This window comes from Mustela nigripes, chromosome 1 (assembly GCF_022355385.1).
Source record: "Mustela nigripes isolate SB6536 chromosome 1, MUSNIG.SB6536, whole genome shotgun sequence".
Taxonomy (NCBI): Eukaryota; Metazoa; Chordata; class Mammalia; order Carnivora; family Mustelidae; genus Mustela; species Mustela nigripes.
Genome location: NC_081557.1, coordinates 168,630,824 through 168,658,193, shown reverse-complemented (window position 1 = coordinate 168,658,193; position 27,370 = coordinate 168,630,824). Strand labels below are relative to the sequence as shown.

The 27,370-nt window shown below is 33.6% G+C and overlaps 1 protein-coding gene across 2 annotated transcripts in view; it reads left to right on the top strand.

Moving 5' to 3' along the window:
- TBCK (TBC1 domain containing kinase) overlaps positions 1-27,370 on the top strand; it is a 211,109-nt gene that overhangs the window by 88,243 nt on the left and 95,496 nt on the right. For both annotated transcript variants that reach the window (XM_059376957.1, XM_059376946.1), the window contains exons 15-20: positions 12-110; positions 1,917-1,979; positions 2,479-2,605; positions 3,796-3,846; positions 5,567-5,650; positions 19,871-19,956. In XM_059376957.1, coding sequence (XP_059232940.1) covers positions 12-110; positions 1,917-1,979; positions 2,479-2,605; positions 3,796-3,846; positions 5,567-5,650; positions 19,871-19,956 — 510 coding nt within the window. The remainder of the gene's footprint in view (positions 1-11; positions 111-1,916; positions 1,980-2,478; positions 2,606-3,795; positions 3,847-5,566; positions 5,651-19,870; positions 19,957-27,370) is intronic.

Below are 27,370 nucleotides of genomic sequence, written 5' to 3'. Positions count from 1 at the left end.
TTTACCTATAGGCTTATCCGTATAAAAAAAATCAAATCTGGAAAGAAGCAAGAGTTGACATTCCTCCTCTTATGAGAGGTTTAACCTGGGCTGCTCTTTTGGGAGTTGAGGTAAGAAAGAAGAGGTTAGAAGCTGATCAATCATGTTAAGAAAGAAGGAAAGTACTTTCTGAATATATATTTTCCAAGTTATTAGAAAATTATGTAGTAAAATTTGAGTATTAAGATTATTTTGCAATTTTTAGTGAAAGGAATAGAGGAAAAGAATAGAATAGATAGAATAGAAAAATATGAAGTCTTGTTACATTTATGCTATTTAATATTTAATGGGACTCAAATTATATTGATTATTCATTTTAAAAATTGAATATTTTAATATACATATCAGTTATAAATATATAGCCCTGCTTATAAAGTATGTTCATTTATAAATAGGACTGCTGGGCACCTGGATGGCTCAGTTGGTTAAGCATCTATCTTCAGCTCAAGTCATGATCTCAGGGTCAAGGAATCAAGCCCCGTATCAGGCTCCTTGCTCAGTGGGGAGCCTGCTTCTCCCTCTGCCTCTGTCTCTCTCTCCCTCTGTGTCTCTCTCTCACTCTCTGTCTCTCCTGAATAAATAAATAAAACCTTAAAAAGAAAATGCAAATAGGACTGCTTAGTATAAGGAGAAATATTCCACTCTAATTTGAACCTTGTCAATAATCATGAATATAATTTAGTTCCTTTTGGCACATCTGTCTTCCCAGCACCATGCTTCCAGGAAAAATGCTACTTTGTCATCTGTGGTACCTTATGGGTGGCAGTGAGAAGAGGCAAGGTGTCACATTATTATAGTTGACTTGAAGTACTAACAGAGACTTTAGTGATAGCAGTCATGGTAATGGGCCAAATCTTTGCCATTATGTTTGCATTTCCTGTCAATTTCTTTGTCATCCTGCCTTCCTGTATTCTCTTATAGATATCTTTACATAATTTTTTGTGTGCAAATTCTCCCAAGTATTTTTAATCCTTTGAACTCTCTATTGAAAAAATTCCTTCCTTTATTCCTGATTTCTTTGGTGAAAGTCTACAAATATCTTTGAGTTTGGTTGGTTGCTTAATAAGAATGCCTTTTTTTCCTACCATATGGTAATAATTAGAATTGTAGAACCATAAAATGTTAAAATTCAAGACTACTTCCAAGGTCAGCTTGTCCAAATGTCTCATAAAGTAGATGTGCCCGAGATGCTGATAATAGCATGTAGTATCAGAGTTTGAACTCCAAATTCCTAGCTCTTTCTCTACCATAACAGTAAACCAGAGAATTAAGAATTGTTCTGTGCTTGATCCTATAGAACATGACCAAAATTTGAAGTAGTTTATGTAATCATTCTTTCTGTAACAATATAAATGGAAAATATAAGTGATCTCTTTATTTCATTCTTTAATTTATCCCAAACCTCTTCCTTCTGGTGAACTCCTTTAAACAATTTTATTTTATTTTTGCTTTCATTTCCAACTTTAACAGGAAAATTTCTCAAAGGATGACTCCGCCCATTTTTTTTTTTTTTTAATTTCTTCATGAAACTTACTGTGTGTGAGAGGGCAATGAATAGAGCACAACAAAGCTGTGTTGTGTTTTGGGGACTAGGAGAATATCTAAGCATATTCATTAAGTGACTCTTTCAACGTACTTGTCTTCCTGTGCATATAATTCAAATGACTGAGTTAGCAAAATAGTAAATTGTCACAGACTTTCATCACAGATTGTAAAAGATGTGAAGAATTTTCTAAGAAGATGCTCTGGGTTTGAGTGTGCCTATCTATAATTGGGTTTATTTTCAAAGATAGATGTTTTTAAGAACTATATTTTGTCTAAGTTAATAATTTGTTAAAGATATGATAAATTAATATATCTTCTCTTATTTTTTGCAGGGGGCTATTCATGCCAAGTATGATGCAATTGATAAAGATACTCCAATTCCTACAGATAGACAAGTACGATTTAGATTTTCTTAAACAACCCAAGATAATTCTGCCAAATCTTTAAATTTTAGAAGGGCAAGAGGAATTTTCTTAATTACGAAACTCAGCAGCCTTCATATGCATGTATACGCATGCTCTTATTTTACTCACAAGTTAATGAGTTAGAATTGTTCTAAAGGAGTATATAGACCAAGTAACTTTTCCTAATAATTGTACTTTTTTATCTGAAGAATTTGCCCTTTATTTAGGCCAGGATGTAAAGGAAGGTTTTTTGAAAACTTTATTAATATATGCCTTTTCAATAAAAAGAATCTGCCTTTTTTTTTTAAATATACATACAACTTTCTTGGTGTTTCCAGAGGAATAATATAAAGTTTAAAAACTTCAGACACCAGGATTATGTAGATGGTCTATTCTGATATTCAGGATACACTCTTTCCTTTTCCTCATCTTGAGGTTTATTGGAGATCACTCTATTCCAGTTCCACCTTATTGTTTTGCTGTTTTACAGATTGAAGTGGATATTCCTCGGTGTCATCAGTATGATGAACTATTATCATCACCAGAAGGTCATGCAAAATTTAGGCGTGTATTAAAAGCCTGGGTTGTGTCTCATCCTGATCTTGTGTATTGGCAAGGTAACATTTTCCCCCCATTATTAAGATTCTTTCTGAAGTGCCAGAAGCATGTTGCATGACTGACAATTTAAAATTTTAAAACAAATTATCAAAATATCCTTAGCTTTGTGGAAAGCTATTTCTGGTTTTCCATTTTTTGAGAGAACTTTTTTTAAAACTTTGTCTAAATGCATAGTGGATATCTTTAAATGCATGATATTTAATGAAACAATTTGCCATAATACTGATTAGTAAAATAGGAAGAATCCTTTGTGCTATTGTACTCTTTGGGGACACTATTTTTAATGCTATGCAAATAATAAAATAATATTATACCATAAATAATTTGGGGTTAATTGATATTCTTGTCATTTAACGATTTACAACCTGGAACTGGAGAATAGGATACCACTCTATACTGCTTATTTTATTTATTATCTCTCTCTTATTAAATAACTTTAATGTTTCATGTCCTTCATTTTTAGCCCTTCTCATTATTATTTTTGTAGTCATTGATAAATTCATGAATGAGATGCCCATTCTTCCCAGTTCTATTTTTTAATTTGCTGCGATGAACAGTAGGGTTTTTTTTTTTTTATTTTAAATCTCAATTTCTGGCAAAACTTAAAACAAAGCTATTATTGTTCCTAGCCTTGTCCCTTTTAGAGTTCCGTATCTTCCTAAAAATTATAGATAGATTTATGTACCTACCTCCCTTCAACATGATAACGTATGAGCAGCATTATTATGAATAAAAGACATATGTAACATATTTTTTTTTACTGTACAATTTTAGTAAGATTGCTTTTCATCATCCCAGAGAAACTTGTAAGACAAATTTCCATCTCCAGGATAAGGAAACATGCTTGGAGATGTTACAATGATTGCCAGGATCACCTAGGGTCAGAGATGAGACTATATAGTCCAAGCCTTCTATCAATTTTACATTTTTCGACTACTGTATTTCTCACTTTAACTCAAAATAATAGGTAATAATAACAGTATCTGATCTGTATTGGGCATATACTATGTGCCAGTCATTGTCAATTACTCCTCACACTACACTATGATGTGTAATATATTTCTGGATGAGTAATACTTAAAATGCTTAATCTATATAGAAGTAATTCAGGGAACTTAATAAGGTATGTATATACACTTATACTGATCTTTATTTACTGAATTCTTTACCCCAAACTCCTTTCCATCAGGTCTTGATTCACTTTGTGCTCCATTCCTATATTTAAATTTCAATAATGAAGGTAAGCCTGTTTATCATGTAAATAATCACTGTACATATTTTCCTAAAATATTTTATTCAAATAGGAAAGGTTTTTTTGTTTGTTTTAATATTTTATTTCTTTATTTGACACAGAGAGAGAGAGAGAGAGCAAAAATAGGCAGAGAGGCAGGCAGAGAGAGGGGGAAGCAGGCTCCCTGCTGAGCAGAGAGCCTGATGCAGGACTCAATCCTAGGACCCTGAGATTCTGATCTGAAGCTTTAACCCACTAAGCCACTGAAGCGCCCGGTTTTTGTTTTTGTTGTGAAGTACTTGATCTCTTCCTAGTAGATACTGTAAATTTCTTTTTTTTTCCAGATTTTATTTATTTATTTGACAGAGAGAGAGATAACAAGAGCAGGAACACAAACAGGGGGAGTGGGAGTGGGAGAATCAGGCTTCCCATGGAGGAGGAAGCTCAATATGGGGCTCAATTCAGGGATCCTGGGATCATGACCTGAGCCGAAGGCAGATTCTTAACGACTGAGCACCCCTACATACTGCAAATTTCTGTGAAATAATCTGTTAGACTCATTTTAGAGGATGTGAAAGATTAACTTATTACTAGAGTTTCCGTTGTAACAAGACAGTGACTAGAAAATTAGGGGGAATCTGATTATGAATTCATCTTCTTTTGTGCCATTTAATGAACTTTGGAGAAAATTTTGACTTCTTTAGAAACTAGTTTTAGTATATGTATAATTTCTAAACAGTTTGTAAAGAAATAAATAGTGGTCTTTTTCTCCAATCATTTCAATCATTTCTTAATGAAGACTTTTCTAATTCTCCCTCTTGAACCCATACAGCACCTTATATTTCTGGAAGTTTATCTTTTATATGTTTTATATTTTAGTTATTTATATACTAACATAGTAACCCATTCTTTGGTTAAAAGTTTTTTTTAATGACAGCTTTTTAATTTTCTGTCCCTCTCTTATAATGCCTCTTTTATAGTAGGTTTTTCAAAAAATATTTGTTAAATTTAATTGACTCTAATCACTAATGATATCACATCTAGGCTGCTACCCTATATAGCATAAATCTCTAGAAGTCTGAATCTTGGATTTCCATCTTTTATAAATTCTATTTCAGGTCAGAATTTACAGAGATTTCAGGAATTGAGTCTAGAGATAGCATAATACCAGAGAGCTAAAATTTCGCTATTTGAGTGATTTTTAAAATGCACTGTTCTCTGACATCAATACTCATTAATCTAGACCAGAGATTTTGCTATGTTTAGTTAAGCATAGTCTATTATTACACATTCTTATCCAAGAATATTAAGAGATCTTTGTTTGAAAGAACAGTTTATGACTAGAGCTCCTAAATTCAAAGTTCTCAGACTCTTTTGTTTGTATCAAAAAAATTAAGGATCTTGAGGTCTATATGACTCATTAATAAAGACCAAGTTTAGATATTTTTTTTAAGTATGATGTTGTGATAATAAAAGTTTTTATTGTTGTGGGATAAAGATTGCCATACTCATTTGAAACTGAAAAATTACTAGGATGGTTATCTTTTGTCATTCCAAAATATTTTCTGTTTTAAAAGATAGGGGGTTCTCCCCCACTTAATTTTGTGTTTCCATCAATTGTTAACATTATTCTTGTTTAATAGTAGATTCAAGGTTTGTGTGCTGAGTGACTACTGACCATTTACCCCTTAACTAATTTGCTATATATCTTTGCCTTATTCTTTCTTAGCCTTGGCTTATGCATGTATGTCTGCTTTTATCCCCAAATACCTGTATAACTTCTTCTTGAAAGACAACTCACATGTAATACAAGGTAAGCAAATGTCTTTCCTTGTCTTTTTACAGAGTAAGTTCTTAAGTCAAAAATAACCAATGCTAAATTAAATTTATGATTGTGACCCAATAAAATATGGTAATAGTCCATCACTAAAACCCATAAAGAGACCATTAGGTTTAGTCTTTCTTCCAAGTCCATAAAGAATTACGGTATTTTTCTAATGACTACTATAACCAAAGACAAATATGGTTTATAGGAAGGAAGTTGCTTTTTGCTTTTATGTTAGTTTAGTAAAGCCATCCAACTTCAAGAGCCATGTAATGTCAACTTCTGAGAATTTATGAAGTTATGTATTATAAGAGTATATCTTGTATCTTATTGAGATATGTTCAATACTTATTCATAGTTTCCTTATTAACTTTATCAGTAATGTTTATTATGGAATTGGCAGTATACTCTTTAAGGTTCCAGCAAAATCCAAAATGAGTGAATTTAGTAACACCTTGAATGATACCAAGAGATTTCAGAGACTATATGATGCAAATAATTTACCAAATAGTGACCAAAACGAACTGAAAAGATTAAAGATAGAAAATATTCATGTAAGTATTTGTGCATCACAAAATGCGATTCCTTAATCTTTAGTTAAGTAAAGTCAGAAATAATGCTATTATTTTTAAAGCTAATATGAACCCATAATATTAATTGAACTTTCCTATATAAAGCCTGTAAAACATCTTTTCCCAAATTTATCAGGCCTCTATTAAAGCATACTGCCTAGCCAGATTACTGTACTTTAAGAAAGATAAAGATATTTGGAGAATCCTCAAATAAAAGCAATCAAAACAGAATTTATATAATAAAAAAAGTATGGTGACTAATATGTTGTAATAATAAAACAAAAAACAGAGTTTATAAAATTAATTGGCTAGCTCTCAGAGGGCCATACATAGCTTCTATTATATTTGGGTTTTTTTGTTGTTGTTCTTTATAGCTTCCTTTTTCAAAATACAGAAAGGATTTACCTCTAAAAATTTAGTTTCATTTTTCTAGTAATTGTTTTAAAATACAGATGAATGTATATATTTTATATTGATAATGAATTTCCTTGAAAACGGTAAGTTCTTACATTTTTTAGCTGCAAACTTTTTAAATACACTTTAAAAAGGTTTATTATACAAATAAGCAAGACAAGATCTTGTTTCATGTAAATACAAGAGAGACCATAATATCCACAACGTGAATTTGGACTTAGTCAGAAAGGCGAAAACCACTCTTAATTTGTTAGATTAACCAGTAATATATTTTAACATTTAATATTATAATTAAGAGACTATACAATTAGTTAAAGTTTATTTTTGTTAATGTTAATATTTTCTCACGTATAATTTCTATAAATTTGTGTTTGAAATCTTGAATTGGTAACTAATCTTAAAACTTTTCAAAGCTGCAATAAATGTTCTTTAATATTATGATGAACATGTATATTTTCCCAAGAGACAGTAAACAAGGTATCTATTTGTTCAGTTTTTGTATTGACCATATGTTATATAAGAAAAAAGCAGTTTCAAAAAAGAAAAAGAAAAAAAGCAATTTCAAGTAAGTAATTCAGTAAGTAATTGCTCTGCACTGACTCAATGCCAGGCACCACTTAATAGAAGTTCCTAAGGTAATTAACACTCAGTCCTTTTCCAAGGGATTTCATAGTGTAATATAGGAAGTAACTATGAAAATAACTACGTATAAGTCAATGAAATAAATATACATACTGCTATATTAGCACAGAGGATGAAGTTGTGGAAGTTATTTTCTGGGGTTTTTGTTTTTTCTTTCAAATTTTCTTTTCTTTTTGGTAGCAAAGGAAACAGCATATCTAGAAAGGTTTCATGAAAGGTGATATTTATTGATGAATTTGAAATTAGAGTAGGAATTTGCTTGGTAAAAGGGAGAAAGAAATCCTTAAGACAGAGCAAGGAAGAGAACTGTAGTAAAAAAGTCCAGAATAGGTTGATAAAATAACCAGTAGTCAAATCTGATGCCTGAAGGCCAAAAAAAGCTGAAGGATGGGATGAAACAGGATGCTGATTATTGGTTACTAAAGTTTATGAAAGAACAGTAGTTTAGTTTTCTTCAAAATGCTTCTTTTAGGCTTGGAATTAGAAATATTCGGCTCTCACTATATTGTTTTCCTTCTTTGTGTGGTCTCCCCTCCCCTTTTGTTATGTAGTACTTTTAGCTTTAAACTTCAAAGTGACATTGATTTTGGATTAGCATCAATAACATATGCACACTTTTTCCCCCATAAGATTTGAAAAATCCGTATATCATATGAAATCAATCAACAGCTATTTGCAGAATTGCATATTCATTGAGTCACTGAATTGTCTCTACAGAAACCAGTTTCTATATTGGATAGCACTTTTAAATGTTATCTATTTGTTTTTATAATTATATACTAATAGAATTTGGAAGTTTTTTATTTTAAAATCTTTCACAAAATACAGTATTTACATATTCCTAAGATTCTAAAATGCTCTGTCTCTTACAGAAGAGACAAAAATTATCTGTTTAGTCAAAATACCCTGTTTTGTTTGTTTACCGTGATCCTATTAACTTGTTACCTGCAGACATTTTTAAGAAGATAAAAAATTAACTTCTAGCCTAAATGAATAGTCTTTATCATTTTTGACACTATCAAATTAATCCCCAGTAATGTTACTATTGAGTTGATAAAGTATCAATACACAGGAATTTTTTTAAAAATACACTGGTTAAACAGCTCAAGGTTGGACTTCTAAATTAAGATCCTTAAAATTACTCTTAGACTCAGAACCTTAGAGTGCCAGCTGGATTGAAAAAGGTGGAGGGATCTGAAAGGGATAGATTGGTTAGAGTTGCAGAGATATTGGAAAACAGGCTTATAACTTGCAGGACAGACATATCTTAGGCTATTGAAGAGGAAAAAAAGGCAGCTTTAGGCCAGCGAAGAAAGGCAGCCATTTAATTATTAAAAATGGAAACTAATCCTATATGGAAAACTCAACTATACTGAAAGGTCCCCCACTAATGGGTCCGTGATTAAAGGAGTGAGACTGATACAAAGTGAAGGTCAAACAAAGCTTTATTCCATGCCAAGCATCAAGAATCAAACCAACTGGCCAGGGCTGTGTCTCTTACAGAGAGCGCGACCCCTCTTTGCCTTACAGACTAGCCTTTAAGGGCATAGGCCATGTGGTTGGGCCTGGCAGTGCACAGGTGGCTAATGAGATTGTAACACACAGAGAAAGCTGCACAGTCATGTTAGGTCACACATAAGTGACCAATTGAATTACAGTTTGCCCTATAGTAGACATTTGAACTAGTCTATCACCTTGGTCAGAATTGGCGCCCAAAAGGCACCCAAAGGGCGGGGCACTTATTCCTTGGGAGCTAGGGAGACAGTATGTGCCCCCCCCGCACCCCCCCACATTGGATGTCTCCACCTGGCCTGACCTACCCTTGTATTTGGGCTTTGTTACCTGGGACTTGTTTCCTGGACTTGTTTTTCGATAAGTCCCCTGGGGGGAAAGGGAGGCAGGGACAGTTTAAGTTTTACTGTAGGAACAACAAAGTTATTGTTTAAGCAAATGGAAGCACTCTGGCTAAATAGGTCCTTACGTATACATTTATGTCTTTTTTCGATTAAGGAAGGAACAACCTAGAAAATTGGCCTATAAACTTATAAACTATACTACTTCAGAGTCATTCTGCTGTATGTTGTCCACCAAAACAGCCATTGGAATTTTGCTACAACTTTATACATTCTTGTGGCTGTTTACTTATTTTTTTAGAAACATTTATTTATTGGCCAGAGAGAGAGAGAGCAAGAGAGCACAAGCAGGGGAAACAGCAGGCAGAGGGAGAGGTAGAAGCAGACTCTCTGCTGAACAGGGAGCCCGATGCCGGACTCAATCCCAGGACCCTGGGATCATGACCTGAGCTGAAGGCAGACACTTAACCCACTGAGCCACCCAGGTGTCCCTCTTGTACTGTTTACAAAACTAATATTCACACTTGGACATTTGGAAAATGTTGTTTCTGTAAGTCAGAAAGGGAAAGGGAGAAAGAAATACCATGTAAACCTAGGAAATAAAATTGCATGAAAAATTTCCCAATATTCTGTTTTCCTGTACATGTTTCTGAATCCGTTGGGGAAAAGGATGTTGTCTTCTCTGTAATGTCTCTATTATTTAATGTAGTACACCACTTAGCTAGGATGGCTGGGTAACTAAACAGGGGTATTTTTCAGAGTTTAAAAGGCACACTAACTGCACCAGACACTGCACCTACTGGTGGCAACTGGAACTCTCCATGTAATCAGGATGTATGGTCACGCTGCACACAGACATTGAGTAAGTTTTTGAGTAGAGAAGGAAGAAGGAAGATCGACTAAAGTTGGAGTCTAAAGGCCAGCTGTCAAAATAGGAGGTTAATATAAATCTCCTTTCTCATCAAACAATAAGAAAAAGAGAGGGAGATGCATTTAGTTATGCATTTGGAAAAACAGTGCATTGCTTGTTTTGGTTTGAATAAACATCTTTGTCATGGATGGCTTTAATGATAGCATATTGGGAGAGAGTAGGAAATACATTGAACTTACAACCTTGCTGTTTTCCAGAATGTCTTACATCTTGTGACTAAGGATATTTTTCCTGAGACTGAAAATGTTCTGCCTTTAATAGAAATAGTATGAAAACTGTTGAGTGAGATTGTTTGTATATTTACCAGAGCAGGGTATATGAACCAAAAAGAAAATAGCTGACAAGTATAGGCCTGAAAATTATCTTTCTCTTCTTTTGAACCCCCTCTTTTCTTTTTGACATAAAGGTTGATGCTTGTTCTTGTGGTTTTAGATAGCAAGCCAAATTTTACAACTGGCAAACTTTGAGATGTGAGATAATCTAATTTGGGTTCATTTGCAGAAAAATAACTTTGATTTCTTTTGAGTGCTATGCATCCAAATGGCACCAAATGAATTAGCTTAGGCACATTTTATTTGACAAGAGATTTATGGCTCTCTGCATATTTACATACACTTAGCATCTTCAATGCCTAATGGAAAATAACATATAGTTACAGAACTTTTAGAACCAAGAATGCTATCTTTGATTTGGGAGCTGAGGAAATCTCTTGCTTTAAATCTCTCCCCTATCATCCTTCACCTTCTCCTTACCCCATCTAAGGCAATGAAAGAAGAAAGACTACTTAGAAAGGAAAAAGTAAGGATACCCATATGTGGGAACTTACTGAAATTTCATCTTGTATCCATTTTATGAAATTGTTTTTGAAAACAGATGACTTATTTATTAGTAGCTGTACAAAAATACAGTAGTGTCATACAAAAGCCTTACACTGTCATTTAAAAGTATGTAATGAATTAAGAAACTGTTTTAAATGAGACGTATAAGAATTTTTTAATCTGAAAAGATTAAAAGGGAAAAAGACTTTATATCTCACTGCAGAAAATTAAAAGGTATAAAGTCTCATTAAAACACACAAAAAAAGTATATTAGACGTGGTTTTGTGCATTAGTGTGATATTAAACTTCACCTGAAGTCTAAGGGAGATTTTCAAAAAATCTTGATTTTTTTTTTTCTTTTCCTTCCATTTAATTTTTTTTTAATGTATCATGTACTATTTGTTTCAGGGATACAGGTATGTGATTCATCAGTCTTAGACAATTCACAGCACTCCCAATAGCACTCCCAATAGATAAACACTCCCCCGTGTTTATCACCCAGCCACTCCATCCCTCCCACTCCCCTCCACTCCAGCAAACCTCAGTTTGTTTCCTGAGATTAAGAGTTTCTTATGGTTTGTCTCCCTCTCTGGTTTTGTCCTGTTTCATTTTTCTCTCCCTTCTTCTATGATCCTCTGTCTTATTTCTCAAATTCCTCATATCAGTGAGATTATATGTTATTTATTTTTCTCTGATTGACTTATTTCACTTAGCATAATACCCTCTAAGAGCTTCATCCATGCTATTCCAAATGGCAAGATTCCAGTTTTTGATGGCTACATAATATTCCACTGTGTATCTATACCATATCTTCGTTATCCATTCATCTGTTGATAGACTTCTAGGCTCCTTCCATAGCTTGGCTACTGTGGACATTGCTGCTATAAACATTGGGGTGCATGCACCCCTTTGAATCTACATTTACCCCTTTGGGGTAAATACCCGCAGTAGTACAATTCCTGTACTCCTGGGGAGCTCTATTTTCAACTTTTTGAAGAACCTCCATACTGTTTTCTAGAGTGGCTGCACCAGCTTGCATTCCCACCAACAGTTTAGGAGGGTTCCCCTTCCTCCACATTCTTGGCAACATGTGTCATTTCCTGTTTTGTTAATTTTAGCCATGCTGACTGGTGTGAGGTGGTATCTCATTGTAGTTTTGATTTGTATTTCCTTGATGCCAAGTGATGCTGAGCACTTTTCATGTGTCTGTTGGCCATTTGGATGTCTTCTTCGCAGAAGTGTCTGTTCATGTCTTCTGCCCATTTCTTTATTGGATTATTTTTTCTTCAGGTATTGAGTTTGATAAGTTCTTTATAGATTTTTGAATACTAGTCCTTTATCTGTTATGTCATTTGCAAATATCTTCTCCCATTCTGTCAGTTATTTTTTGGTTTGGTTGACTGTTTCCTTTGCTGCACAAAAGCTTTTTATCTCAATGAAGTCCCAATAGTCATTTTTGCCGTTGCTTCCCTTGCCTTTGGCAATGTTTCTAAGAAGTTGCTGCAGCTGAGGTGGAAGAGGTTGCTGCCTGTGTTCTCCTCAAGGATTTTGATAGATTCCTATTTCATATTTAGGTCTTTCATCCATTTTGAGTCTGTTTTTCTGTGTGGTGTAAGGAGGTAGTCCAGTTTCATTCTTCTGCATGTGGCTGTCTCAATTTCCCCAACACCATTTTGAAGAGGCTGTCTTTTTTCCACTGGACATTCTTTCCTACTTTGACAAAGATTAGTTGACCATAGAGCTTAGGGTCCATTTCTGGGCTCTCTATTCTGTTCCATTGATCTATGTGTCTATTTTTGTGCTAGTACCATACTGTCTTGATTATTATAGCTTTGTAATAGAGCTTGATGTCCAGAATTGTGATGCCACCAGCTTTCGTTTTCTTTTTCCAACATTCATCTGGCTATTTGGGGTCTTTTCTGGTTCTGTACAAATTTTAGGATTATTTGTTCCATTTATTTGAAAAAAAGTTAATGGTATTTTTATAGAGATTGCATTAAATGTATAGATTGCTCTAGGTAGTATAGACATTTTCACAATATTCATTTATCAAATCCATAAGCATGGAACATTTTTCCATTTCCTTGGGTCTTCCTCAATTTCTTTCATGAGTTTTCTGAGTATAGATTCTTTGCATCTTTGGTTAGATTTATTCCTAAGTATTGTATGGTTTTGGGGTCAATTGCAAATGGGATTAACTCCTTAACTTCTCTTTCTTCTGTCTTGCTGTTGGTGTATAGAAATGCAGCTGATTTCTGTGCATTTATTTTATATCCTGACACTTTACTGAATTCCTGTATGAGTTCTAGCAGTTTTGGGGTGGAGTCTTTTGGGTTTTCCACATAAAGAAATATATCATCCAAAGAGTGAGAGTTTGACTTCTTTGCTAATTCAGATGCCATTTATTCCTTTGTTGTCTGATTGCTGAGGCTAGGACTTCTAGTACTATGTTGAATAGCAGTGGTGATAGTGGACATCCCTGCCATGTTCCTGACCTTAGGGGAAAAGTTCTCAGTTTTTCCCCATTGAGAATGACACTTGCTGTGGATGGCTTTTATGATATTGAGGTATGTACCCTGTATCCCTATAATGTGAAGAGTTTTGATCAAGAAAGGATGCTGTACTTTGTCAAATGCTTTTTCTGCATCTATTGCGAGAATCATATGGTTTTTGTTCTTTTTTTTATTATTAATGTATTGTATATCGCTGATTGATTTGCAGATGTTGAACCCACCTTGCAGCCAAGGAATAAATCCCACTTGGTTGTGGCAAATAACCCTTTTAATGTACTGTTGAATCCTACTAGCTAGTATTTTGGTGAGAATTTTTGCATCAATATTGATCAGGGATATTGGTCTATAATTCTCCTTTCTGATTGGGGTGTTTATCTGGTTTTGAGATCAAGGTAATGCTGGCCTCATAAAATGAGTTTGGAAGTTTTCCTTCCATTTCTGGTTTTTTTGGTACAGTTTCAGAAGAATAGGTATTAATTCTTCTTTAAATATTTGGTAGAATTCCCCTGGGAAGCCATCTGGCCCTGGGCTCTTCTTTGCTGGGAGATTTTTTTTATTACTGTTTCAATTTCCTTACTGGTTATGGGTCTGCTCAAGTTTTCTATTTCTTCCTGGTTCAGTTTTGATAGTTTATATGTCTCTAGGAATGCATCCATTTCTTTCAGATTTTCTAATCTGTTGGCGTATAGTTGTTCTTATGGCCCTGTGTCAGGCTCTCTGCTCATCAGGGAGCCTGCTTCCTCCTCTCTCCCCCTGCCTGCCTCTCTGCCTACTTGTGATCTCTGTCTGTCAAATAAATAAATAAAATCTTTTTAAATAATTTAAAAAAATAAATAAAGCCTTTATATCCTTGTTGATCTTTTGCTTAGATGATCTGTCCATTTCAGTGAGTGGGGTGTTAAAGTCCCATACTATTATTATATTTTTGCCAATATGTTTCCTTGATTTTGTTATTAATTGGTTTATATAATTGGCTGCTCCCATGTTAAGGGCCTAGATATTTAAAATTGTTAGCTCTTCCTGTTGGGTAGAACCTTTAAGTATGATAAGTCCTTCCTCATCTCTTATTATAGTCTTTGGTTTAAAATCTAATTTGTCTGATATAAGGATTGCCACCCTATCTTTCTTTTGATGTCCATTAGCATGGTAAATGGTTTTCTACCCCCTCACCTTAACTCTGTTAGTGTCTTTGGGTCTGAAATGAGTCCTGAAGATAGCATACTGATGGGTCTTGTTTTTTAATCCATTCTGATACCCTTTGTCTTTTGATTGGGGCATTTAGCCCATTTACATTTAGGGTAACTATTGAAAGATATGAATTTAGGGCTATTGTATTGCCTATAAGGTTACTATTACTGTATATTGTCTCTGTTCCTTTCTGGTCTGTCACTTTTAAGCTCTTTCTTTGCTTAGAGGACCTCTTTCGGTATTTCCTGTAGTGGTTTGGTGTTTGCAAATTCTTTTAGTTTTTGTTTGTCCTGGAAACTCTTTATCTCTCCTCCTCTTTTCAGTGACAGCCTAGCAGGATATAGTATTCTTGGCTACATATTTTTCTCACTTAGTGCTTTGAGTATATCATGCCGGTCCTTTCTGGCCTGCCAGGTCTCTGTGTATAGGTCTGCTTCCAATTTATTGTTTCTACTGTTGTAGTTTACAGACCTCTTGTCCCGAACTGCTTTCAGGATTTTCTCTTTGTCTCTGAGACCCGTAAGTTTTAGTGTTAGGTGATGAGGTATTGACCTATTTTTATTGATTTTGAGGGGTTCTCTATGCCTCCTGAATTTTGATGCCTTGTTTCCTTCCCCAAATTAGGGTTGTTCTCTGCCGTAATTTGCTCCAGTATACCTTCTGCCTTCTGAGGGTCCTGAGACCACACTGTCCCAGCAAGGATTCCACCCCTGCTTAGCCAGTGGAGCAACATCCCTCAGTGGAGCAGACTTCTAACTAAAAGTTCTGATTTTGTGTTCTACTGCTCTGACCCTTGCTGGTAGCCAGCTGATGGAGAATCCCTCTCCCCGCATTCTGTCTTCTCAAATATCACCTTGGATTCACTTCTCCATCTGTCCTACCTTCCAGAAAGTGGTTGCTTTTCTGTTCATAGAGTTGCTATTCTTTTCTTCAGTCTCCTGTGGATTTCATAGGTGTTCAGAATGGTTTAATAACCATCCAGCAGAATTCCTGGGACCAAGGATGAAATTTAGGTCTCCTATTCCTCTGACTTCTTGCTCCTCCCCTCCGATCTTGATTTTCTTCTTTAAAGAATAATAGAACATTTAACCTTACATAGTCACCTGTTTGTTAGAAAATACTATGTAGGGGGTTATATTATGGCTCAGATGTATATCTTCATTATTAGAAATTACAATTAAAATGTCCTGTGAACATTTTAAGTCAGCAGTAATATCCTTGAAATTCTTTATTTTGACTACTGTTCTGTTTTTCTGAACTACCCTTAAATTATCTGAGGTTGATTTATAAATCAAAGGACATTTGCATTTCAATTTTTAAAAATTTACTCCCCAGACCTTTTAAGTACATTTTGAAATAACTTAAAATATCACATAGTGCTGACTTCATCAATTCCACCATATCCCATCTTTAAAAAAATTGTTCTGAATATAACAAGCCATAGTATATCTCATTCCAAAGCCTGTCTTGAGCAACCAAAACTTTTTCCAGCCTTTGACTTATATTTCAATGAGATGATAGGTAGTATATAATATATAAAGATATACATACTTGTGTGTATTTCATAAAAATACATATGTATTTGTGGGTATTTTATGTATATATATGCATATATATGTATACATATGCAATTATAACACATATCATGTATCATAAATCCACTATGAATATTTGGCAGAATGCAAGGAATATGTTTTCATTATGAATTAGGTTTCCCCAGTCCATTCTTACTCAGCCATGTAATACCACATAGTAACTATCATTTATCAGGCTATGATAAGAATGATATTTAGTAAACTAGAGCATAGCTGTGGGGAATTGCCTGAGGCATGACTTTCTAGTTTAAAATGAAGTGTACTTTTTAAAAGTTAATAACTATATATTTTCATCAACATATAGCTGAATGTTTGTGATTATTGGTGTTATATACCTCTAGCTTCCGGGTAAATTAGGACTGTAAACATACTATTGCTAATTAGAGGTAGAAAAAAGATAAATAAGCAAAAGTTAGACCCAAAAGTTCCTGAGACATTGGGATCCAGCGAGTTTTCACTTCAATCTGTAAATCTTGAAGGTGATGTGAATTGTGTCTTTCTTGTTCTTAGAGGAAAAGCCGAGACAGTGGATAGATAGAATGAATTCTGTTGCTATAGAGTAAACATCAAATCAATAAAAATATTGATTAAATGCCTATTCTTTACCCAACACCCATGGGTAAAAGCTCAAATTAGATCCAGAAATCAGCTTTATCATGGTCTTGAATACAGCACCACCTACTCTTTTCTTTTTGGTACTTTTTGCTGCTTCTCTTTGTACAAATGTATCATTTCTTATAGGTAAATAATTATAAAATGCATTGTCATTAGATCAAGGTTGGGAGGGTTATTGTTTTTTTTTTTTCTCAAGTTTTTCCTTAAATTCCAGTTAGTTAACATATACTATAAAATTAGTTTCAGGAATAGAATTTAGTGATTCATTGCTTACATAAAACACCCAATAGAAGCAAAGTTTCCATTGAGGAAAAGAGGAGTAGGCTACTTATACTAACAGGTTGTCAAGGACTTAGTACTGTTCCTGGAAATATGAAAAATAAGGTACTTTAAAAACTTAAAAAAAAAAAAGCAGGCATTATTTTTTTTTAGCTTTTTTAATTTGTATAATTTTTTATTTTTTATAAACATATATTTTTATCCCCAGGGGTACAGGTCTGTGAATCACCAGGTTTACACACTTCACAGCACTCACCAAAGCACATACCCTCCCCAATGTCCATAATCCCACCCCCTTCTCCCAAACCCCCTCCCCCCAGCAACCCTCAGTTTGTTTTGTGAGATTAAGAGTCACTTATGGTTTGTCTCCCTCCCAATCCCATCTTCTTTCATTTATTCTTCTCGTACACACTTAAGCCCCCATGTTGCATCACCACTTCCTCATATCAGGGAGATCATATGATAGTTGTCTTTCTCCGCTTGACTTATTTCGCTAAGCATGATACACTCTAGTTCCATCCATGTTGTCGCAAATGGCAAGATTTCATTTCTTTTGATGGCTGCATAGTATTCCATTGTGAATATATACCACATCTTCTTGATCCATTCATCTGTTGATGGACATCTAGGTTCTTTCCATAGTTTGGCTATTGTGGACATTGCTGCTATAAACATTCGGGTGCACGTGCCCCTTTCGATCACTACGTTTGTATCTTTAGGGTAAATACCCAATAGTGCAATTGCTGGGTCATAGGGCAGTTCTATTTTCAACATTTTGAGGAACCTCCATGCTGTTTTCCAGAGTGGCTGCACCAGCTTGCATTCCCACCAACAGTGTAGGAGGGTTCCCCTTTCTCCGCATCCTCGCCAGCATCTGTCATTTCCTGACTTGTTGATTTTAGCCATTCTGACTGGTGTGAGGTGATATCGCATTATTTTTATAGGTTATTTTTACCAAATAATTGGTTTGCTCTCCTACTTTACTGGAAGAAGGAGTTGAAGTTATTAAGAGAAAAGATTCATTGAGTTATTGTCATTTTTTTTTAAAGATTTTATTTATTTATCAGAGAGAGACGGGGGGAGAGAGCAAGCACAGGCAGACAGAATGGCAGGCAGAGGCAGAGGGAGAAGCAGGCTCCCTGCCGAGCAAGGAGCCCGATGTGGGACTCCATCCCAGGAGGCTGTGATCATGACCTGAGCCCAAGGCAGCTGCTTAACCAACTGAGCCACCCAGGCGTCCCAAGTTATTGTCATTTTTTTAAAGATATGGGAAGTACTTTATTTTATCATGTGACAGCATATAAGAGCCATATTTACAGGCATCTAACTGCAGTGTAGATTTGAATATGGGAGATGGCTCAGAAATTACAATACTAGTAGTTTAAGTATTGACCTTATTTGATAAAGGGTAACAGTTTTGATGATTGATTTGCCAGAGTTTTAAAATATAATTTTATATAGCTCTTGTTTCCTTAAAAGAACTGTTGTTTTGAACCAAATATAACAAGGTACAATTTATTCACATAATGAAACTGCAGTTGAAAACAAGCTTAAAAATTTCCCATCTCAGTCTTTTTTTCTTCTCTGCATTACAAATATCTCATTCCATCATCATGCTGAATTCCTCAGCATCGTCCATACTATATCCAGGGGAATCCCTGGGAAATAGTGAATGTCTGTCTTCCTTCAGAAAGACACAGATAACCTGGAATTTTTCTTACCACATTCTCCAATATTTCTACAACTCACACTTTCTGCTCTTCTGAAATAATGCCTCTTTTTGGCACAGCAGGAAAAACTCCATTAGGAATTATGAACCTGGCTCTGTCATAGAGAATAATACTAAATACATTATGAAACCTCCCTGAGCCCTCTGTTCTTAACTACCAAAAATAAGTCATATTTATTCAATCCTTTATTATTATTTGTCTTCATAGTAACCATTAGATTTAAATAAGGCAGAATTCTATTCATTTTATGGAGTTATTGTCATTTAATCTCAAAAAGAAAAAAAAAGTTGAACTTCCTAAAATATGTGTTAATTTTGTCTTTTTGCTTTGTAAAAGTATGGTTTACTTGCCCTTGAGTTGAGGGTTGCCAGAATCTTTTTCAGGTTAGAACATAGTGAGTAAATTGACAAGAAAAGCAATTTGTTGAAGGAATGGAGAAAATAAGGAAATATTCCTCATATTTTAACTGAAATTTATGAATTACAATAGGATTAGAATCGACAACAAGTATTTTAATTGTGTACTGTGTGCCTATTTTCGGATTAAGATTTTGCTAATTCTTATTCCTAAATAGGGTAATGTAGAGCCTTAGATGGAAGTACATTAGAACTGGAACAAATGCCTATATTTGTATATATAAAAAAATTAAAACATAATTGTTCTACTTTTGATTGCTTATAAAGTATTGTTCCTTATTTAAGTATCTGTTCCACTTTCTGAAGATACAATAAGTGCAAGACAGATTTAATATTGTGAGAGAAAACGTATGATGAATTTAGTAGGAAAATACCTGTATATAATCCATGATTTAAGAAATGAACCAGTAGTTCAGAAGGTAGAAAGTAAGTTGTGCCATAGTTTTTTGGTATGCTTAATAATTAGCAGTAAGTGATTAAAATGGTGATAAAACAAAATTAGCTTACTAAAATATATTTTCTTCATGGAAAAAATTAAATATCATTCAAAATGTAAATAAAACAAATGTCTATGAATTTAATGACTTTATTTAAAGTATTCTGTAAAAATGGTGCTTGTCTTAAACTTTATTTTCATTTCAGAGTATCTGACCGTGTTCTCACAGATGATTGCATTCCATGATCCAGAGCTGAGCAATCATCTCAATGAGATTGGATTTATCCCAGATGTAAGTACTTGGGACATTAATAGAACCTAGGTACAAAATAAAGCAAACACTGGTAACACAAAAGAGTACTGTTTTTAAAGTTGTGTTGTCATAAGAAATCTGTGTAGCTGAACAAGTTTCTGTTACTAAGTATAGCCTTCTTTTATAAGGTTTGTGTGATTACCTTCCATATTCTCACTTTAAGTAAAGGGAAAGTATGTTATTTTATATTTTTTGGCACTATCAAATTTTTTTGAAAAACCTTTTAGTTTGAGTGTTGTTTTAAACTGTGCTGTAAGGGTTTTCACATGGATTTTATGATAGGCCTGCTTTTGAAGAGTAGGAAATTTGAACTTTAGTGAATTTTTAAGTAGCTGCTTCTGTGTTTTTCTTGATATATTAACCTCAGAAGCTTTGCCAGATTTCATCTTACTTCATTAGCTTCTTAATAGTCCATATCAACCCAAAAGTCAGAGTTGACTCTTAAAGATTAGCCATGATTAGCCTGTTACTCATCTGTGGTGTGTGATATGCAGTCAGACCTCTATTAGAAGTGTTTTGGAGTATAGTATCATAGCTTTTTATTAGCCTCAAAAAAACATTTTTGAGATCGAGTTCTCCTTATTCCATCTTAACTTATCTTTGTTTCCTGATCATGCCTTTCCTCTTAAGTCTCATATTAAGGGACCAGTTTATTGATGGTAAGATTAGAGATGAAAAATGTTTATATTAACACCCAACTAATCTATTTGAAGTGTTAACAATAATACTTATAGTATAAATACTTACAGAGTGCTTTGAAGTTTAAAAATACTTTCATAAACATTATTTCACTTGAGTCTCAAAATAAACCTGCAAGGCATATGAAGCAGATAATTTCAGCTTTTTAAATTGAGAAATACAGTGTTTGAGAAGATAACAAAACTAATTAGTCACAGAACTAAAATGTTAACTTACATCATTTGACAACCCTCTGCCCGTAGTCTAGTTCATCTTCCACTGGAGAATAGAAACTAAAACATAGACATACTTACTCCTAGTTCATTGCTCTTTGCATTGTGCTATATATAACTGTATGATGTGATCAGGCCTATAGTAACTATCCTCAACATTTACAGTGTTACTTGCTTCTAGGCTTCTGGAGAAATACCTTTTATTTGAGTACATGGTTTGTTCAGTGAAGCCTCCAAAAAGTACATATACAGATTAGGAAACAAATAAAATAAGGACAAGCTCTATAATTAAATGGAGAGAAAAGACCTTATAAAAAAATTAACCAGTATACATATTATCATATTAAATATACATTTTTTATAACCCCACCTTTCTTGCTTCACATTATGGGAGATATAATACAAAACTACATTAACTATTATGGCAGGAATTGAAAAAATTATAGAGGAGCTGACTGCCAAGTTGATAATGGAATAAGATATTTGAGGGAAAAAACTACTGATAGCTAAGACATAGACTAAGAGATAATTATTTTCGAAGAACTCTCTTGAAAGGACCTAATTGTTCTCAGTAGTAAACAGAATATGACATTGGGTCAGGCAATGTTGTAAATTGACAAAAAAAAATTATGCAGAAAATCATGTATGGAATTACCAAGACAGCCTGATTAAAAATTTTAGACATATTCATGAATATAGATAGTATTAAGAAAGGACTCACAAAAGGAAATATATAATTTGTATTTGCTTTAGTTAATCAGAAAAATTAATCTTTGAATGAGTATGGTATAGAAGGGTGAGCAAAAAACATTATTCAAATAATAATATTATTAAAATTATTAAAATTAACATTATTAATTTTTAAATTAATTATTAAATTTTAATTATTAAAATTTTAATTATTAAAATTAAAAATAATAATGCAAACATATATTAAGTGCTTACTCTGTGCCAAGCACTGCTCTACCCTCTTTAAATAAACTACTCATCTAATCCTCACAAGCTTATAAATCTAATTAAACAATTACTATTAAATATTTATACATAAAATTAATTTGAAAAAGGCTAATAGATGAATAGAAATAAAATTTTAGCTACCAATATTATAAAAGATAAGAGCAGGTGAGAACTCAGCTAAAAAGTATTGTAATGTTTTGTGTTGTATGAGGGGAAAATAAAAATACTCATTATACTTGGGCATTAAGTCAGAGATCTTTTCAGAGTCTGGGATTTGTTTTCACTCTACTTAAAGGCTAATGATTGAGCCTGTTACGGTTTCATGGGCACTGGCAGAAAACCCAGGACTCCTGGGTCAGAGACAAAGGACATCACTCATAGCATAGCAAGCAGCAGGAGTGTTAGCATCTTTGCTTTGGTTTTCTAACCATACATACATTTTCCAATATGTTTGTGTAAAAACAGCCTTGGAAAATATAATCCAGAACAAAGAGTAGTCAGGGTCTCTACTCACAGGAAATGTAGAAGTATAAGATGCATATTAAAATTTTAATGGTAATCATTAAGAAAATAGAAAGAGAATGTAGAACTTCTAAACCAATGGGGGATGTGGGGATATGCAGTAAAGAAAAGTCAGCCAACCCTGTAAAAACATAAAAAGATCATAGAATGTGAGCTAATTAGATTGCCTAATAAAGGAAATTTTTAGGCATTAAAAAAAATCCCTCTGTATGCTACTTATGAGATAAAAATTTAAGGGTATTAGTCAAAAAAGGAGATAAAAAAACTTAAGTCAGGCACATTTTAACCAAAAGAAAACTAATGCAGTGATATAAATCAGTAAAACAAAACAAAACAAAAAAAAACCCACAAAACAGACCCACCCATAATTAGATTTTGGTATGTGACAGAGATGGCTCTATAAATAAATTAAAAAGAATGGATTATTGAATAAATGGCCCTGATACAATTGGGTAACTACATGGAGGGGAGGTGGGAATCAAAGCCAAGTTCATACAGTAATAAAAGTAAGTTCTAGATCAACTAGAAGACCTAAATACAGAGTGTCATGTTCATTATTTACATCTAGGAAGGAATTTTTACCGAAGTTACGGAAAGTACAAAACATGATACTTAAAAAAGAAAAAATTAGAATTGAGTAGTGGTACAAAGAGGCCTTCTGTTCTATTGATTATGCATTATTTTGATTTCTAAAATTTCCAAAACAGTTGTCACAAGGTGTTAATCTTTGTTAAGTTTGAGAGTACACTGGAGTTTGTTAAATGTGTTACTATATGGAGTGAGTTAATAATTCAATAACTCAATACTTTATATATGCTATCTTTGATTTCTTGTTGCCCTCTTTATTATGACCCCTCCTATAATTAATGGGGCATTTTGTGTAATTTCTTATAAAAATTCTTTAATAGTGGTTTTATTATGAAGTAATATTGATTTATTCATGGACTGTGATTAATCTTATGAGATATTTATAAGTCATGTGGGATGAGGGACAGTTCCTTGTGTGATGAGAATGTCTAGCACATGGCAAATGCTGAACCTTGCTGGCCCCTATCCACTGACTGGCTCTAGTAATCCCCTAATTATGGTGACAACTAAAGCCTGGCATGTGTTTCTATTTTTTTTTTTAAGATTTTATTTATTTATTTGACAGACAGAGATCACAAGTAGGCAGAGACGCAGGCAGAGAGAGAGAGGAAGGGTAGCAGGCTCCCTGCTGAGCAGACAACCCGATGTGGGACTCGATCCCAGGACCCTGAGATCATGACCTGAGCTGAAGGCAGCGGCTTAACCCACTGAGCCACCCAGGCGCCCCTGGCATGTATTTCTAAAAAGTGACTCAACATTATATTTCCAAACATCCTCTAGAGAATAGGTCTTTCACTACTGACAATCCTAGAGTAAGCAAAGAAAAATGAGGGAAAGGAGAATATATTTTAACCTGGAGAAAATTTGCTTTGTTCAACAATTCTCTTGTCTCAGCAAATAAGCAAAATGAAAGGTATTTAACAAAGTTAAAATGTTAACAGAACATTGTTATTTTTGAAATATTTTATTTTGTTTCTTTTAGGTTTGATGTATTTTGTTAGCCTATTTCTCAAGTCTGTAGATAATGCTGAGACTATTTTTAAATTTAGTTTTGAAAACAGATTTGATACTTTTAATATGGAGATTGTTGACAGTGGATAGTGGTGGAAAGCATGTGATGAAACGGAAAATTTTTCTAACATTTTTCTTACTCTATTAATAATCACATATTTTTAGTAGATTGTATATGCAGTGTGTTTTTGTTTTTGTCTTTATTTTTTCCTTGAATTACTACCTTCAGTGTTCTACCTTTGAAATAATTACTTAGGTGACTTTCTGCACCTCTAACAATACAGGCTAGGTTCATCAAGGGCAGGGGTGGGCACTTTTGTAATAAGATCATGAACAGAGTTTCCTACTCAGTAACTAATCCTATCAAAGTAAGCCTTCATTAATCTTCCATCATTGAAATGCAGGCTCTAGTTGCAGGGAAAGATTGTAATTTCTGGCTCCTTTCCATTTGCTGTGGGTCACAGAACTCTGAATATTGAGCACTGTCGTAGCTTGAATAGTTAGGAATACTGTGCACTGATGTGATGCTTAGCTTATATATGTCACGGTAGTTATGTGATTTCCATATAAATAGGGTGAGTAATGTGTATTTGGCAAAATTGGGGACAGGGTGATTTTTATCATTTTTGTCTTGGTGTATATTTCTGCTTCTGAAAATATATGTGTACTTTGAAATGAGAACATGAAAGTGTTTCTTCATTCTTAAGGAAACTACTTTCTAAAATGCTATGACTAGTATTCAGCTTGCAAATTATGAAAAGTTGTCAGGTGGCCATTAATGTTAAGGGCTGTATCTCAGTACTACATGTGCCTTTTGAACCTACTGTCACTGCTAAAGATAAAGCTAACAAATTCAGTTATAAGCAAGTATACTGGCAAAACCATGGTCATTTAACTGCAGTCTTAATGGATGCTATCCTACTACTGATTTTCTCCTTCCTTTTCAAAATGTATATTCATCTGAGTTTGTACTAACAGCGTGAAAGGATTGTTCAAAGATATTTATATATTTATTTGTTTATTTCATTTGCTTGTTCTTTCATTTATTCCTGGTCTTTATGTTGTTAATGCTACAGAAAGAAATTTTAGATTTTAATCTAAAGAGACTACTGGTAATGAGCTTTTTAGATTTTATCAAGATATGGTTATAGGATAAATTAGAAAAGTGTACTTTATTTAGGATCTCCCATTACAGGCATCCCCACTGACCTGTTCTAGTCCATCTAGACAAAATGTTCTAGTCCAGCCAGACAAAATCTGGCTACTGCTATGAAGTCCCCAGTATTAGTGCTAATCCCATTCTAATTGACTTTGGATTCGTTAAGGCCCCTGAATACAAATGGCTTATTGAGCCACTTTTCTCCCAAGAGAGTTTAATTACCTTTCAGAAATGGCTCTCATCTTAGAAATCAAAGACTTATTAATTTCACAGGATATGGTAAAGTAACATTTTGGTAACTTCTTGCTAAGAACACATATACACAAGTTAAATACACAGCAAGTTTCTCTTAGTAAATCCTCACTTGAATCTCCCCCAGTCTGTTGCCAATCTATTGTATCTTTCTACTGGTTGAGAGACAAGTGAAAGGAAGTATGGCATAGTGCGGTGGTTTTCAAACTTTTTGATCTTGAGACCTCTTAGGGAACAAGGATACCAAAGAGTTTTGTTTATGTGGGTTATATCTACCAATATTTACTAAAACATTTAAAAAATATTTATATATTAATTTGTTTTAAAATGACAGCAAAGCCACTGCATGTTAACCACAATAATGTATTTTTCTGAAAAATAATTGCTTTCAAAAATAAATAAATAAATAAATAAATAAATAATGGAGAAGTGGTGTTATTTTATATTTTTGCAGTCTCTGTTTAATAGAAGAAAGCTAGATTCTCATATCTGCTTCTGAATTCAGTCTGTTGTGAATCATTGTTTTGGTTGAAGTGTATGAAGAAAATTAGGACTTATACAGACATGTAATTGGCAAAGGACTTTTTCAGACAGTGGTAGTTTCTTAAAGCCTAGTTGCAAGGTAAAATCTAAAACCATATCAATGAACTTTTCATACTCTGTTTCATTCAAATTGATCAGTGTATCTTGCACTTTGGCTTTTACCCACACATAATTTTGTAATGTCATGTGTTGGTCATTTAAAATATTGGTTCACTGCATTATGCGATCTAACTATTAAACATTTCATTATACAATATTTTTTAAAAATGACATTCATTAATATGACCATTGATCTTATCCAAAAAATCATTAAGTATTGGAAAGCTGCCAAGCTCACAGTAGCAGAAACAGGTTTTCTAAAATTTTAATATTCACCTGACTGCTAGAATTTTTTCTTGAAATGACGGGCTCACTTCATTCATTTTTGAGGAATTGTTGCTTAATAAGAAAGCCTGGAAAAAATAATTGTTTATATGTCATGCTTGCAAGGAAAAAAATGTATTCTTGGGGGGATAAAAAAGCACCTGCCTTAACTCACATCTCAAATGATTGCCCAAGTGCTTTTTCTGAAAACAATCTTTATAATTCAACATAATATGTGTTTTAGGCATACTTCCCATTTTGTCTCATGAAGCATTTAAAAAGGTACTTAATAAAATCACTAATTTTAATATTTTCACAAGAATCTGTTACACATTAGTGCCACGACCTTGATTTTTAATAAGGTACCATCAGTTTTATCCACCAGTGGCTTTGCAAAGAATAAGAAATACCTTAGTATTATCATGAAAACAGCTTTGAGTATGTGTGCCCCTAAAGGGTCTTCAAGATCCCCAGAAGTCTGTGACCACAACTTGAGAAAACTGGTATAGAGAGAAAGCATTCTGACACTGGCATCAAATGGGCCAGGGTTCTAATCCTGACTCTTCAAATTACTAGCTGAATACTTGTTAGTTTTTTTATTCATAGTCCTATTACTATTAATGTTGATTATAATAACTCTTACCTCAAAGGATCATTGTGATGATTAAATGAGATAATACATATAAACTGTTCTTGTTCTACTTATTGTTAAAGTCTGATCACATACTAATTCTTTGGTTATATTAATATGATTTACATTTAGAAAAGCATGTTATTACAAATTGTACTGTATATATTATTTTGCTACGTCAGTTAAAGAATAAATACTTTGCCAAAGGCAGCATGGTATTAATAAGAATAAAGACTTTCTTGCTCGCCTTACTTGGAGAGATTGCCATCACTTTGAATTTTAACCGTTTTTATTTGCTTGATTTTTTTTTATTTGCTTGAGTTTTAAGATGTTTTTCTATCTCCCAGAAAGTGCTACATAACAGGCCTTATAGTCTTTTACTTAAGCTAAATTAATTTTGTTTGAAAAATTTAAAAAGTTTTTAGTACTGAGATAATTGGAAAGGTACTCTGGAAT